The 13,295-nt window shown below is 56.8% G+C and overlaps 2 protein-coding genes across 4 annotated transcripts in view; both read right to left on the bottom strand.

The window, feature by feature from the left end:
* Positions 1-37: 37 nt before the first annotated feature.
* Positions 38-1,710, bottom strand: UPK3B (uroplakin 3B). Its single transcript, XM_050981963.1, has 6 exons — positions 1,653-1,710; positions 1,292-1,441; positions 981-1,227; positions 812-888; positions 533-653; positions 38-302 (listed from the first exon to the last, which is right to left on the bottom strand). The coding sequence occupies exons 1-6, from the start codon at positions 1,708-1,710 to the stop codon at positions 38-40; spliced, it is 918 nt and encodes a 305-aa protein (XP_050837920.1).
* A 2,804-nt stretch (positions 1,711-4,514) lies between these two features.
* The window catches only part of DTX2 (deltex E3 ubiquitin ligase 2), a 34,535-nt gene continuing 25,754 nt past the window's right edge, over positions 4,515-13,295 (bottom strand). For all 3 annotated transcript variants that reach the window (XM_030230880.2, XM_030230881.2, XM_030230883.2), the window contains 5 exons: positions 6,955-7,025; positions 6,221-6,379; positions 5,979-6,140; positions 5,270-5,359; positions 4,515-5,161 (listed from right to left, as the gene is read on the bottom strand). In XM_030230880.2, the coding sequence (XP_030086740.2) occupies positions 4,937-5,161; positions 5,270-5,359; positions 5,979-6,140; positions 6,221-6,379; positions 6,955-7,025 (707 nt within the window). In that variant the 3' untranslated portion in view covers positions 4,515-4,936. The remainder of the gene's footprint in view (positions 5,162-5,269; positions 5,360-5,978; positions 6,141-6,220; positions 6,380-6,954; positions 7,026-13,295) is intronic.

The raw sequence follows: 13,295 nt of genomic DNA, 5'->3' as shown, positions 1-13,295 counted from the left end.
TGGAAAATCAGATTTTACTTGGCAGGACACTTCACATCTAGTTGAAGCTGTCCCTGCCTGTGGCAGGGGGGTTGAACCGAGGTGGTCCCTTTATGGTCCCGTCCAACCCAAACTGTTCCATGATTCTCTGACACGGAGCAGGGGATTGGGGGGCAGACTGGCACAGCCCCGGGGGGCTACACCCGCAGCCGGGGGGCAGGGGCTGGGGCAGGGCCGGGGGGATGTGGTGGGTCCGGTAGGATCTGCGGATGAAGGTGTCAGTCCCCAAGCCCTGGTGGCACAGGGAGCCCCACACCTTGGCACTGCAGGGAGACAGAAACAGGCAACAAGTGGGGTCTGTGGGGCTCTGCACCAGCCGCAGTTTGCAGGAGCCTTTTCTCCTGCAAACTATGCCAAAACCCCAATTTAGGAATAAAAAGGCTTTTTCGACGTTGAAAAGATCTCCATTCCTTTGCTGATGGGGTTGCCAAGTTGGGGTGTTCTCCCGGGGCCCCCGCAGACACTGCCCCCCCCCCCCCGTAGCCCCCCGTACCCCAGGGCTCCGAGCACGGCGGTGGCCAGCACGGCCCCCAGGCTGGCCAGGATGGAGGCGATCACCACCAGGGCGCTGCCAGGGCGAGCGGGAGCGGGGTCGATGGTGCTCGGGCTGAGGGCTGGAAGGAGGAGCGATGAGGGATGTGGGGTGGATGTGGGGTCGGGGATGGCTTCTCCCAGCAGCTTTTGGGGTGATGGCACAGGGATAATGCTGATGCCACCACCCCAGCCGGGGAGGTGCAGGGGACCCGCAGGGGGGTGGCAGTGCCACAAGAACCTGTGCGCAGGAGGATGGGCTCGGACCAGAGCGTCTCCGCTTTGGGGCCGCGGCAGCCCATCAGCAGGAACTTCACCCTGCCGTGGGGACGGGGCTGATACCGGGGGGGCGAACAAGCCCTGGGTCCAGGCGAGTCACCCCAGCCGGGATTTGGGGCTTCTGGCCTTACCTGTAGGGTCCCGGGGAGGGCAGGGGCCCATTGCAGGGGTCCTGTCTGCCCTGCTCCCTGCAGGCCGTGTCACCCCCGACCCGCAGGACGGGCGGGCTCTGCGCCGAGCAGGAATACGCGGCCGCCGCCGTCTCCAGCGTCATGTAGGAGCGGGCAGTGGGCAGCTCCTTGTACGGGGGCACCTCAGCCTGGGACTGGGGGTTTCTGAAGGCGCCTGATGCTGACGGCACAGGTGGCGGGTGAGCGGCTGCGGTGAGAGTCCCCCATGTCCCTTGTCACAGGGGGGACGTGCCGGAGCAGCGAGTGCTCACCGTTGGCAAAGGCCACCGCCAGCCAAACGGCGTCGGAGGCATCGGCGTGGCCGTCGAAGACGCAGCGGGGCCTCTCCAGCGCGAAGGTGGTGGCGGTGACCTTGCCCAGCAGTGCCATGGGGGGCACGTGGGGCACGTAGGGCAGCCGGGCTGGGGGTGTGGGCAGTGAGCCAGGGAACTCCCCCTGTTCTGCACCGCTCAGAAAGTGCCTGACCCCACACCAGCGCTGGCACACGGGAATGTCACAAGGCACCAGCACTGGTGGGGACCCCCAGCCATGCCCAGCCCCATAACCCCTCCCTGGCACAAACGCCTCGCAGCCCCCCCCAGGTCCCCCTCTGCCCTGTCCCCCAGGAGTCACCCAGGTCCGCGGCTACGCCCGTCCCAGCCAGCGCCAGCAGCACCCATGGCAGCTCCATGGCGTTGTCCTGGTGCTGCTGGATGTGCTGTCCCGCTCAGCTCACCCCGTCCCACTGCCAGGGGACGAACTGCCCCCAGTGCCCCCGCAGCAGGGACCGCCTGTCCTGGAGCCGGACCCTCCCAGCCCCGCATTCCTGTACCGGCTCTGCAGGCCCGGCCAGACCCCGCGGGCAGAGGGGACAGCTGAGCATCCCGAGTCACCCGCTGGTCCCAAACCCGCTGGGAACCGTCCTGCAGGACCCCCGAGGCACCTGCGAGGAGTCAGGGCACAGTTTCCCCTTTCACAGTCATGTGAAAGGGGAAACTGAGGCAGAGGAGGCACTGGGGCGATGTTCCAGGATGGACTGGCAGGACTCAGACTTTGCTGGGGCTATGGGGGCAGCCAGGCAAGTCATCCTGGACCCCCACACCCCCCACCACCACTCAGCTCCCTGCGGATGCCCTGTGCCCACCGGGGCCCCGGAGCCAGGGGTGAGCCCGTGCCCGACTGGTTCGGGTGCAGCCAGCCCTGCCCCGCGGGCAGGGAAGTGCTGCGGAGCATCACACCCGAACTATCCCAAATCCCAGCGTTCAGGTGAACGGTCCCACCCAGCAGCAGGGGCGCGGAAGCCTTTTCAGCTCTGGGGCCACCCCACGCTGACTTTTCCCCATCTCTCGCAGCCCCTCCAAGCCCTTGGGATGGGGGCAGGGAGCGGGAGCCCCTCAGCGCCGCTCCCCCCGCAGAGGGCTCGGAGCGCTCCCTCTCCCGTGTGTGCCAAGGGGAGCGGCTGCCCACTCACTCCTGCGTGGGAGGAGATTTTTCCCCCCCCCCTTCCCAAGGGGCCCGGACCGCGCCTTCAGATTAAGTGGAAATGGGGCATTCAAAGATTACATCGTGCAGCTGCAGAGGAGAAAAACAGGCGCAGCTGCAGCCTCTGTCCCTCCTCCTTCTTATCCCCCCCTTATCCCCCACACCTGTCCAAGCAACGCTTGCCCCGGGACCCCCCCAGTTCCCCCGGAGCCCTCCCTGGTGCTCCCCAGCCGGCAAGGTGCCAGCAGCAAGGTGAGGGGCAGGGTGACGCAGGGGGGTGACGCAGGGGGACAGTGAGTCACAGTTTCAGCTGCCGGTACCCAGCATAGCTGCGGGGTCAAGGCTGGGCTAAGAATAACCACCCTGTGGCAGATGAGCCATCCCCGCAGGGGCTGGGACAGACAACCCCCCTCTCCTCTCCTGGGGCTCCAGCTGGGCATGGGGGACACAAGGCTTTTGGTCAAATGTGCCTGGGAACATAATAAGCTTTTATTTGGGGCTCTGTCCCCTCCTGGCTCTGAGAGGAACCGTGGTTATGCTTTCTCCCCACCTCCAAAGCATCTCCCTACACCACCATGCCTGAGCACCTGGCTCTGTTCCCTTCCACCCCTTGGATCCCCCTGCCACAGGGGCAAGGCCACCTTGAGCCCAGCACAGAGAGAACAAGGATTTTAGGAGACGTGTCCAAAAGCAGGGCAGTCAGGGATGAGCTGCTGAGCTTGGCTGGCTCAGTACAGCCCAGTGCCCCTGCCCTGGACCAGCCCAGATGCAGGGAGGCTCCAGCTGATTCACACCCAGCAGCAGCTGCTGGAGATGCCTTAGGCCAGGCCCAGCAGGAAATTCTTGCTTTGTACAGGGCTGAATGAACCCTGCTTCAATTTTTGCTTCAATTCACTGCTTTGATTGCTGGCTTAACATGATCCAGGGATACAAAGCTGAGGTTTGAACTCAAGACTTCTCCCTTTTGCAACCAGGATGGGAGAGGAGCAGACAGAGCCCATTTGTGTAGAGCTTAGCAGTACAGACACGTCACTGCAGCTCCCAAGGAGCTGCCATTCCTGCAGCATGCCCAGATTTCCCTGGATGTTTGAGGGGCTTCTTAAAGCTTACAGGCACAAGATGGACACTGGGGAAAGCTCCACCCCACAATGGCTCAGGAAAACCTTTAATCTTTATACTGGCATGACAGGAAGCAAAGTGTCCCTCCTCTGGAAGAGGCCAAGGTAGAGCTGCCACAATGCCCAGCTCCATCCCAGAATTTCCAGGAAGAAGGTGAAGTGGCAGATGGCACCAGTGCCCAAGGGATGGATTGGATGGATTTAATGTGCAGCTGGGACAGTGGCTACAGGGAGGGGGAGAGCCCAGCAGCAGCTCTTCAAAAGATATCAGTCCCCAGGTGACAAGAAACAGCTCTTCAAAAGACATCAGCTCCCATGTGACAAGCAGCCCAGGGACAATGTACAGCAAGGCCACTGGGACTGGGGCAATGTCCCATTTCTAAGGTGCCAGCAGCCAGAGCAGGGACAGGCTCTGAGCCAGAGCATTGCTGCTGGCACCTGGGCTGGCCACCACTGCTGCTGGGAGGAGGGTGACTGTCACCAGCTGGTGGCACCAGCATCCCTGCAGCAGCAGCACAAAGCACAGCAGCTCCTCCCTGCACAGGCTTCACTGAATTGCTGCCATTTCACCTGAGAGAAGGGGAGAGAGGGACAGGCTCTGCCTCTCATCTCTGGGATGAGAGGAGTGGGGTTGGCAGCTCCCAGCCAAGAGCAGGGGGTGGCAACTTGCCACAGGGTGGACACTGATAAGTCACCTCTGCTGGCACCATGGCCACAGACCACCAAAGGCCAGTGGCCAAAGCATTGACAGGCAGGAACCACAACCCCTGGGAGCAGTGTCCTGCCTCCACTGAGATGTGTGTCCCTCCAGCAGAGCTGAGCTTTCCCTCCTGGCTGGATTAATGGTCCATGGCTCCAAGCCCTGAGGCAGCAGGAAGGCAGAGCAGGGTCTTGCTGTGAGAATGAAGAGTTTATTGGGACCGAGCAGAGATACACAGCAGGAGGGAGGCAAGAGGTGCCTCAGGGAGCTGATGTGTCCCAAAAGGAGGACCTTGTTTGACTTCCAGGTGGTCTCCTGGAAGCAAGGCACTCTCCTCTCCCATCCTGTCCCCAGGCATTACCAAAGGAAGGTCCTGCCTTCCCCAGGGGATCTGTCACCTCAGTACAATCCCAGCTGCTCCTGGCTGCAGCCATCAATCCCACCCAGAGACACAAGCACAGCTTCTACAAAAATATCCTTCCCAACCCCACACCCCCCCACCAAAAAAATGTGAAGAGCGGGCAGGGCTCCCACGGAACTGTTATTGCTCAGTGTGATGGGTGGTCAGACAAGGAACTTAAGGCATCAGGAGTAAGTGCACTAGTGGCCCCTGAGGCTCACTGGCCCAGGCAGTCCTCAGTGACACCTTGGGCAGCCAGCTCTGCCAGCACATTGTCCAAGTAGTTGGGGTCAGGGTAGCCATGGCCACTGAGGTTTGAGTCCATCTCAGTCTTGTGGTGGATCTCATTCCACACCACCGTGTTGCTCTCGCCCGTGGTGTTGGAGGTGCCCACTGTGAAAATCAGGCGTCTCCTCCAGGCCACCTTCAGGAGCTCCAGGACCTACAGGGGGAAAGGAAAAACAGAGCTAGGAGACTTGTGCCATGAATGCAGCTTGTCAGGAGCTTGACAGCTTCAGAAGGGTGATGTTAGCAGGGTGTGATACCTCACCTTCCTGCCCTTCTCATTGTCTGGTAGGTAACAATAGCGAGGAAAGCCTCTGGCTGTGTATGGCATCCCAGGGTTGGGGTGCTCTGGGCCCTGCAAGAGATGAGACAGATTTGTCATGGACTTAGCCACCTTCATATCAATTGGGCAATCCATCAGCAGCAGGACCTGACATAGGCGCATCCCAAACCATGTAGAGGCAGCAAGGTATTGTCGGTGAGTACAATGTGTCTGACTTGTTCTTATGGGATACAGGAGTATTACAGATCCTCCAAAAGCAGTCTTGTGCTGGGATACAAAGCCAGATCTAAAAGCTACCTAAATTCTGGCAAGAGACAGCCCCAAATCACTGTTTTTTCCATGTGCTCTGGTAACACCTTAAAAAGGCCATACAGTTCAAACCTTTGAAAGTCCACTCTCACCACTGAAACCAATACAAGCTGTGAAACCATACCATGGGATGTTTCCCACCTTGTGATCATGGCCAGTCTCCTCCCTGCTTCAGGCAGACATCAGAGCAGCTGGGGCTGCTCAGGAAAAGATCTCTGATGGAGGAGACCCTCACATGTTGAAGAGCAGCCAGAGCAGCTCCTGGCTCCAGGCACCACAGGCTGCTCAGCAAAGGGCTGCCAGCAGGGGCTGCACTGGATCCCAGGACTTTTCTGGGAAGCTCTCCCAGCTTGTGCTGTCTGCCAGCACACTGGGCACTCACCTGGATGCCCCTGCTGATGTGATACACAATCCTGATTGTCCCACAGTCCTTGTGTCCTGGGAGGGACTGGGGAAAAGTGGAGATCTCCATCTTCCCTTTGGGCTGGGTACCGGTTTTCTCTCCGTAGATGGTTTTACAGGAGGGACACTGCAAACTGCCATCCTGCCAGGGGACAGAAGCCACATCAGAGCTCCACAGCCACCTGCACACAGGGGCCTGGTGAGGATGGGCCAGCTCAGTACCTTGTTCCCGTTGGAGTACATGGCCAGCATGCAGAGCATGTGGAAGGAGTGCTGGCAGTTTCTCAGGCGGCCGACAGCCTCTGGCCTGATGCTGCTGGAGTGGCACGAGTCGCTGTAGCCCGAGGGGGAGGACAGCTTCTCCATGCAGATCATGCAGTCCTAGGGGAGAAACCACCACGTGGGGTGAGCACAGGCTGCTCCTGAGGACTGACACACCAAGGAAGCCATCAGGAGATGCTTCAGGAGGATTTGTCTACAGCTTTAATTGAGATTCAAGGACAGAGACAGGTTTCCTTATCTGGCTGGTATTGCTCCATTCCACTTCCTGCATTGTCCAGGAGGTGGAGAGCTGTCATCAGTCAGAGAGGAGAGTATGGTTACATGCTGCTTCTCTGCAAAGGAGCTCCAGTGCAGGGTTTGATCTCTAGTTTTGATCTCTCAGCACTGAGACCAAAACTAAACTCCTTCCTCCAAAGGAAGTGAGGAGCACTGTCCAAATGAGCTATTCAACCCACACTGTGCCTTCATCACAGTCCTCTAACGAGGACAAGTCACCTGTGGTCACATGTGAATTTCAGGCAGTGCTGAGGACTCTCCACCTCACATCAACAGTGCCACTGCAAGCCGCACCAGACACCCAAGGAGGGATGGCCCTTGGGCACTGCTTGCCTTGTGACTTCCTTGGCACCCCCCAGTGACCTGGGCAAGCTGGAGCTGCTTCACTGTCCTCTTACCTCATCAGCAGGAGCTCCCTTCAGCTCTTCCAGGTACTTCTTCACCACTGATTCTGGCTCTGTTGGTGTGGCTGCACAAGGAGAGATGAGACAGGGAAGTCAGACACTCTGTGGTGTGATGGGCACGTGTGAGGTGAGCTAGAGAGAAGGCAGACAAGCAGGTCACTGGCCAGGATGCCAAGGAGAAAGGTCAGGGTTAGAGGGGGAGAAGAGAACACTCCAACAGATCCCTACAAGCCCAGCAGAGGCTTTACTTTCAGCCACGGCTCCCTCTAGGGCTGTGAGTGCCACAGGTCTGTAGCTGGTGTGCTCCTGTTCTCCTCACACACCCCAAGTGACACCAGGCACGTCCCAGCTGGACTTTGTGCACACCAGAAACCAGCTGGGATCAAACCTGGCAGCCTTGATGGGACAGAGGATCACACAGTCTGTGTTGTCAAAGGAGAAAAAAAGGCATTTCCACACCACCCCAGCTGGTGCCCAGCAAAGATACCCAGCAACACTCTGAGCTTCAGGCCCAGTTCTGAATACAGCACAATGAGCTCCACACCCTCAGCAAGAAACAGTGGCCTTGGTCCTGAGCTTCCACACACTCATACCTGGCAAGACACAGTGCAAGTCACCAGGTGTATAGAATAACCCAGCTTTGAACATGAACCCCATTTGCAGCATGAGACATTATCTTTGCATCTTCCCAAATACAATCCCTGGTCCCACCCACCCAGGCACAGACACCTGAGCAGCCCAGCAGCCTGGTCCCTGGAGGCCTTGTGGGATGAAGCAGCAAATATCACACAACACCAAGAGCAAATTACCACTGAGTGCATCCACTGTCACCTCAGCTCCCAGCCCATCCTCCTGGAGCTGCCCAGCAAGGCTTGGCTTAAGCCAGAGAGCATTCCATGCCTCTGCAAGGCATCTGGCCCTGGGGCAGAGGAGAGGAGCTCCTCACCAGGCATCAGGCCTGCCACAGAAGCTGCCAGGCTTTTCCACCAGCCTGGGAAAGGAAACATTTGCACAAGTGATGTTACAGCTCCACCTGGCAGGAGGCAAAGAGAGATCAGACACTTGGCTTGGGGGAACCTCATCCTTCCTGAATCCACTTTTGGAGGACACCAGGAGCAAGCAGTGCTGTGCCAAACAGGCTGGCCAAGGTGTAGCTCTTCCTTCTCCAACCTCCATCCTGTCCAGGTGGATGCTTTAGCATGGAGAGTACTGCTGCTCCCAACTCCACATCCCCAGGAGGACACAGAGCATCACCATCTGGAGCAGCCAGGGATCAGCTGTACCTGAACTGCCCATCTTCAGCTCCCCCCATCCACTCTGGGGCTCTCAGGGAAGACAGAGGGTTCACAAGCATTGGCTCTGTGTTTCAAGAAGCTGCACATCAAGAGGCAGCCTCTGGAGCTGTTATTCCAGTCCAAAAAGCCATGTCTGCCACGAGCAGGAAGGAGAGGGTGCTATTTTCTGCACAACCACTTTTCATGGAGAGACAAACATGAAGCAGAAGGGAAGGACTGCTCCCATGCCACAAGTGGTGTTGAACAGGCAAAGGCCTGCATGGCACAGATCCTCTTCCAGGTTAAGTCCCTCATTCCCTAGAACACCATGGAAGAGAGGAAGGCAGAGCACCAACATCCTTTAGCTAAGAAGACTGAGGAACTGTGGGCTGGACTCTCCTAAATGAAAACACAGCCATTAAGATGAGTTATTTTCAGAAGGGGATTCCTGGCCATCCTGAAACCTGTGATTTCTGGCAGCAGTAGCAGGAGGAAGGGATGGCTGAGCACACAGAGCAAGAAGAGGAGCCCAGGAGGTGAAGGGACATTCACTCCAAGTGCCAGTGCTGGGCAGGAGGGATGCCTGACACCTCAAGCAGAGCAGGGCTGTGAGGACCAAGCTCTGGAGATCCCAAGCCAGATAGGTGGCAACAGGATTAAGCATTAAGCCAAAGAACAACACAGAAGCAGGTGTTTTCCTCTTCAGGGCCCAAAATTCCCTGGAAGAGCATTTCCAAGAAGTGTCCCAAGAGCAGGAAACAGGGAGGAGCCTGGGCAAGGCTCAGGCTTCCACCTTTGAGGCCAAGGGTTCAGCAGTGCCAGGAGCTGCTTCAAGGCCTCATCACCAGATCTCACAGGGAATGTGGCTCCTTGTCTTGTCCTGTCCAAAAGAAATTCCAGGAATTCTCTGCTGGGACCTTGCTTGCATGCAGAGGATCAAGAGGTAGGAATGAGTCTGAAGGGGATGTGATCAATCTGAGCTGTCCCAGCTCACTGTGCCTGACACCCCCCAGCTGAGCATTCTGTGATGTCTGTACTCCAGGCTGGCAAACACAGGGTGGCACTTTCCACATGTGGCACTTGGAATCAGCCTCTGGAGACCTTCATGGCCCTACAGCTGATGAAGGCTTCAGTTTCTTCTGCTCCACAGGTTTTAGGAAGAATGCTGTGAGCAGGATTAGCTACTATCCAGCCTAAGGCCATCCACTTCCATGGTGATCACTGTGTTCTCATCCCTGTGGATCCCGTGCTGCCTGACAGACAGACCAACACCAAGTCCTTCTCCACCCAACATGCATTTTTGAGGTGGCTCTTTCTGAAGTGACCTTCTTGTCTCCTCTGGCTTTGGGCTGGAGGAAGGAAAGCCAAAAAGATGCACAGCCAAGGTGAAGACAGCGAGGGAAGGGAGCAGGGAGGGGGTGTTACACCAGCAGCAACACCTGCCCAGCACTTGGCTGAAAGCCCCAGCTCACCTGCTCCCACCTGCACAGCAGATCTGAGCAGCTTTAGAGCAGTTCAGCCTGTTCAGGGTGCTGGGGCATGTTCCTTCCACAGAATCCCCTGTGACTTTTCTTCTCTGGAGCAGCTCCAAGGAACAAAAAGATAAGTCACCAAGAACTGGCCAGGCTCATTCAAATAAAATCAATGAAAGGAGACAAAAGTTCTGGTGCAGAGCTGGGTAACAGCAAGACAGGAAAGTCCTTGGGATTTTGGGCACTACACCACTACACCAGCTGGCATTAGGATGGAGCTGGGGGAACCAAGCAGGCAGAAGGTGATGCAGCCCTCAGCTGCCCTGAGGAAACCCATGCCTGATGGATTTGCACTGTGGCATCTGCAATCTGTCCCTGTCACTTTGCTGTGACAACACTTTAATGCATTTAGAGCCACCAAAGCTGCCTGGAGAGAGAAAGGGCTGGGCAGCCCTGACACTTTAGAAAAATCCATTCTCAGCTGCAAGGATTTCAAAGTCCAGTCCCAAAGAAGGGACTTTTGATGCTGAGAGCTCTTTTTCAGGAAGGGTAGCAAAGCCCACATGGCCTTCCTTGGGCAGACCAGCACATCTGGCTGGCCACATCCCAGCAGCACAGGGGGAGGCAGCTGGGACCATGGCACGAGCCACGTATGCTCCAGCACCTGAATCACTTCCTAACAGTGCTGTTTACTACATAAAAGTGTTTGTCTCCAAATCTTTGTTCTAGCCATCCCCTGGGATCATCAAAGCCTGGTCAGTCCCCAGAACTGTCTGGATTCAATAGTGGATTGAAAATGGACTGGAAGAATCAACTGGTGGTGTTTATCTCCAGCTAGCCCAGAGCTGTGCTACAGATTTATCCAGGATGTCAAAGAATGTTTACCATTCTTTCATTTACAAAGAGAGGAATATCAAATTGTTTTTAATGCTTCCCCTTCCTCCCTGTAGATAATAAGCTGCTTGCTGCAGCAAGGGCTTTCCATGGGCAACATTTAACAGATGTGTTTTGACTCCTTGCACAGCAACCAAATGCTTGCACCAGTAATGTCTCCTTCTGTAGCCCAAAACAAGCCATATGGTTTCCAGCAGACTTTTTTTGATACCCTCTGCAGGCCAGACTCTGGCTCTTCCTAGTTATTGTCATGGACAGTCACACAGCTCCCATCACCTCTGCTCCCTGTATCTATAGATTTCTCCATATTCAGCATTTCAGCAGGATAATGCAGGGACCAGGCTGCTCTGGGTCAGAGCATCCCTGTTTCTGCAGCCTGTCTCCTTCAGCAGATGTTTCTCCACGGGAACAACAAGATCTCCCAGCTCTGAGGTGCTCCCCAGTCCCACCCATCCCACAGGCACTGGCACAGTCTGTACCTCCAGCTGCAGGTGGATGGCAAAGGAAAGATGAGTGTGGAAGGAAGGATGAGTGTGCTCCTGTCTTTCCTCACTGCAGCACCTGCAGTGATTGCCCATCCCAGAGAGGATGGATGTGCAGGGAAACCTCCTCACCAGGTGGAAGTGGGTAACAAGTGACTCAGCAGACCCAAGCAGCCCCTGGAGGTCCTTGCAAAGGCTGGGGAGGCCAGCAGCATGCTCAAGCAGCACAAGCCACCTGCCTTCCTGCCTCCCTGCCAGCAGCCAGGTCCCAGCAGTGCTGGCTGCACCATCCCAGGGCAGCACCAACCCACGGGGATGGCAGAGGCTGCCAGGCCCTGTGCCAGCATGGAGAGCACAGAGCCTGCCCAGAGACTACAGCTTCCTCAAGCCCTGCAGCACCTGGCTGTGCCAGAGACATCCCTGCCAGAGCAGCAACAGTGCTAACGAGTCCTGATTAATTAGCACCTCTGTTTAACACACCCCAGCTATTCACCAAGCCAGCTGCAATTCCACCAGTGCTGCCTCACCCTTGTGGGATCTGGGCTGACAGCAGCAGGAGGGAGGGAGAAGGGGCTCAGCAGGGGCACTCTGCACCCACCACCAGCTGGTTGTGGTTGGCGCAATGCTGGGTCTAGTCCTGGATGCAGAGCTCTCATTTGAGCTCTCCATGATGGAAAATCCTCAAGGGAAGTGGCCAAGAACACACGATGCAGAAATTCAGGGCACAAAATGAGCCCATCTCTGTCTGTTGGCAGCACCAGGGTCTGTGAAGGGAAAGAACAGTCTGGCCAAAAGTCAGGCTCAGTACCTGCACTGCAGAATAATTTCTAAGGGCTGTTCCTAAGCCCTGAGGGGTGTTGTACAAACACAGCTTGTTCCTAGAACGGACCGAACACATTCTGCATCCCAGAAGTGAGGCACTCCACAGGACTGGCATCCCAGTCCCCACCAAGAGGAATCCTGCTTTTTAAAATAAGAGGGGGGATTTTAATAACCTAAAGCACTGGAAGGCTCCCCTTCTCATGGGTCAGTGTGGGAAAGGGCTGATCTGCAAGTCTCCTCTGCAGCACATCCTGGGCAAGATGAGGACAGCTGGGATAAATCCTGCCATACTGGATGGGAGAAGGAAATGCCTGATGCCCCCATCCCATTCCATCCTCCCAGCTGGTGGTGCCTCTCTGCTCCTCCAGACATGTCCCAGCCCCAGCAGGTGGCATTGCAGAGCTGGTAGGGAGGTGACAGCCTGCCCTGGGGCTGAGCCAGAGCTGAGGAACTGAAGAAGTGATGGTGATGGGGTGCACAGATACAGCCACTGGACACCCAATGCAGTGTGTGCTGCTCTCACCTCCCAGCCCAGGTCCCACCCTTCCCACGCCCTGCATTGCTGCTCTCCCCACCCAGCTCAGCAGTCACAAGACACATCCTCCTGCTAACATCCCACCCTCAGAGCATCCTGGCTGCTCACACAGTGCCAGGGAGGGCTGGATGCTGGGAGCAGACAGCACCTGGGCAAACAGACCTCACAGAGGAGAAGGCAGCAGCCAGCCAGCCTGTGTCTGTGGCCACCTTGTGACCTACATACAGCTGTTTCATGTCACTAAGCAGCAGCAGGTGACCAACATCAGTGCAGGTCTGGCCCTTTTGGTGTTTTGGGCTCCTCTAGCAACTGGGGCAAGCCAGTGCCTCTGTAGGAGGGCCTGGCCTCACCACAGCTCCCTTTTGGCACTTTGCAGGGCATTCCCACCACCCAGCCCTCATTCCTGCCCTTGCAAGCTGCCCATGGCAGGAGTGAAGCACCAGGAGCCATACAACCCCACCACAATGGGAGCTGGCTCCTCATCCAGCCCCTCTGCCACCCTCCTCTGCTCAGCTCTTCTTCACCTCCCATTTTCCTTTGCTCCTCCTGTTCTTTGCTGCTTCTCCTGCCGCCCCTGCTTTCTCCTCCCCCTCCATCACACATCCTACTCCACATTTGCTTTCTCACTCCTTCTCACAGCTCTCTCCATAATGCATTTCCATAAAATACCTCCCTCCTCATTTCATTTCTATTTTTCTTCCTGCCTCCTTCAGACAGCTTTGGACCTCATGGACTCCAAAGAGAGAAGGTACAAAAAAACTCCCTAGACAGGCAGATGCCTCTTCCTCTCCACCTCTGGGCTCTTTCCTTTCTTCAGTGCAGAGATCTGTTGAACATCCCCACTCCCCACCTGGCT

This window comes from Serinus canaria, chromosome 19, assembly GCF_022539315.1.
Source record: "Serinus canaria isolate serCan28SL12 chromosome 19, serCan2020, whole genome shotgun sequence".
In the NCBI taxonomy this organism is placed as follows: Eukaryota; Metazoa; Chordata; class Aves; order Passeriformes; family Fringillidae; genus Serinus; species Serinus canaria.
Note: the sequence above shows the minus strand (reverse complement) of the source record. Positions and strands in the feature narration are given on the sequence as shown.

Coding starts and splice junctions, on each gene's coding strand:
- UPK3B (XM_050981963.1), bottom strand. CDS start 1,710: ATGGAGCTGCCATGGGTGCTGCTGGCGCTGGCTGGGACGGGCGTAGCC. Junction 1,228..1,291: donor GGCGGTGGCCTTTGCCAACG/GTGAGCACTCGC, acceptor CTCTCACCGCAG/CCGCTCACCCGCCACCTGTG. Junction 303..532: donor GCCGTGCTCGGAGCCCTGGG/GTACGGGGGGCT, acceptor GTCTCCCTGCAG/TGCCAAGGTGTGGGGCTCCC.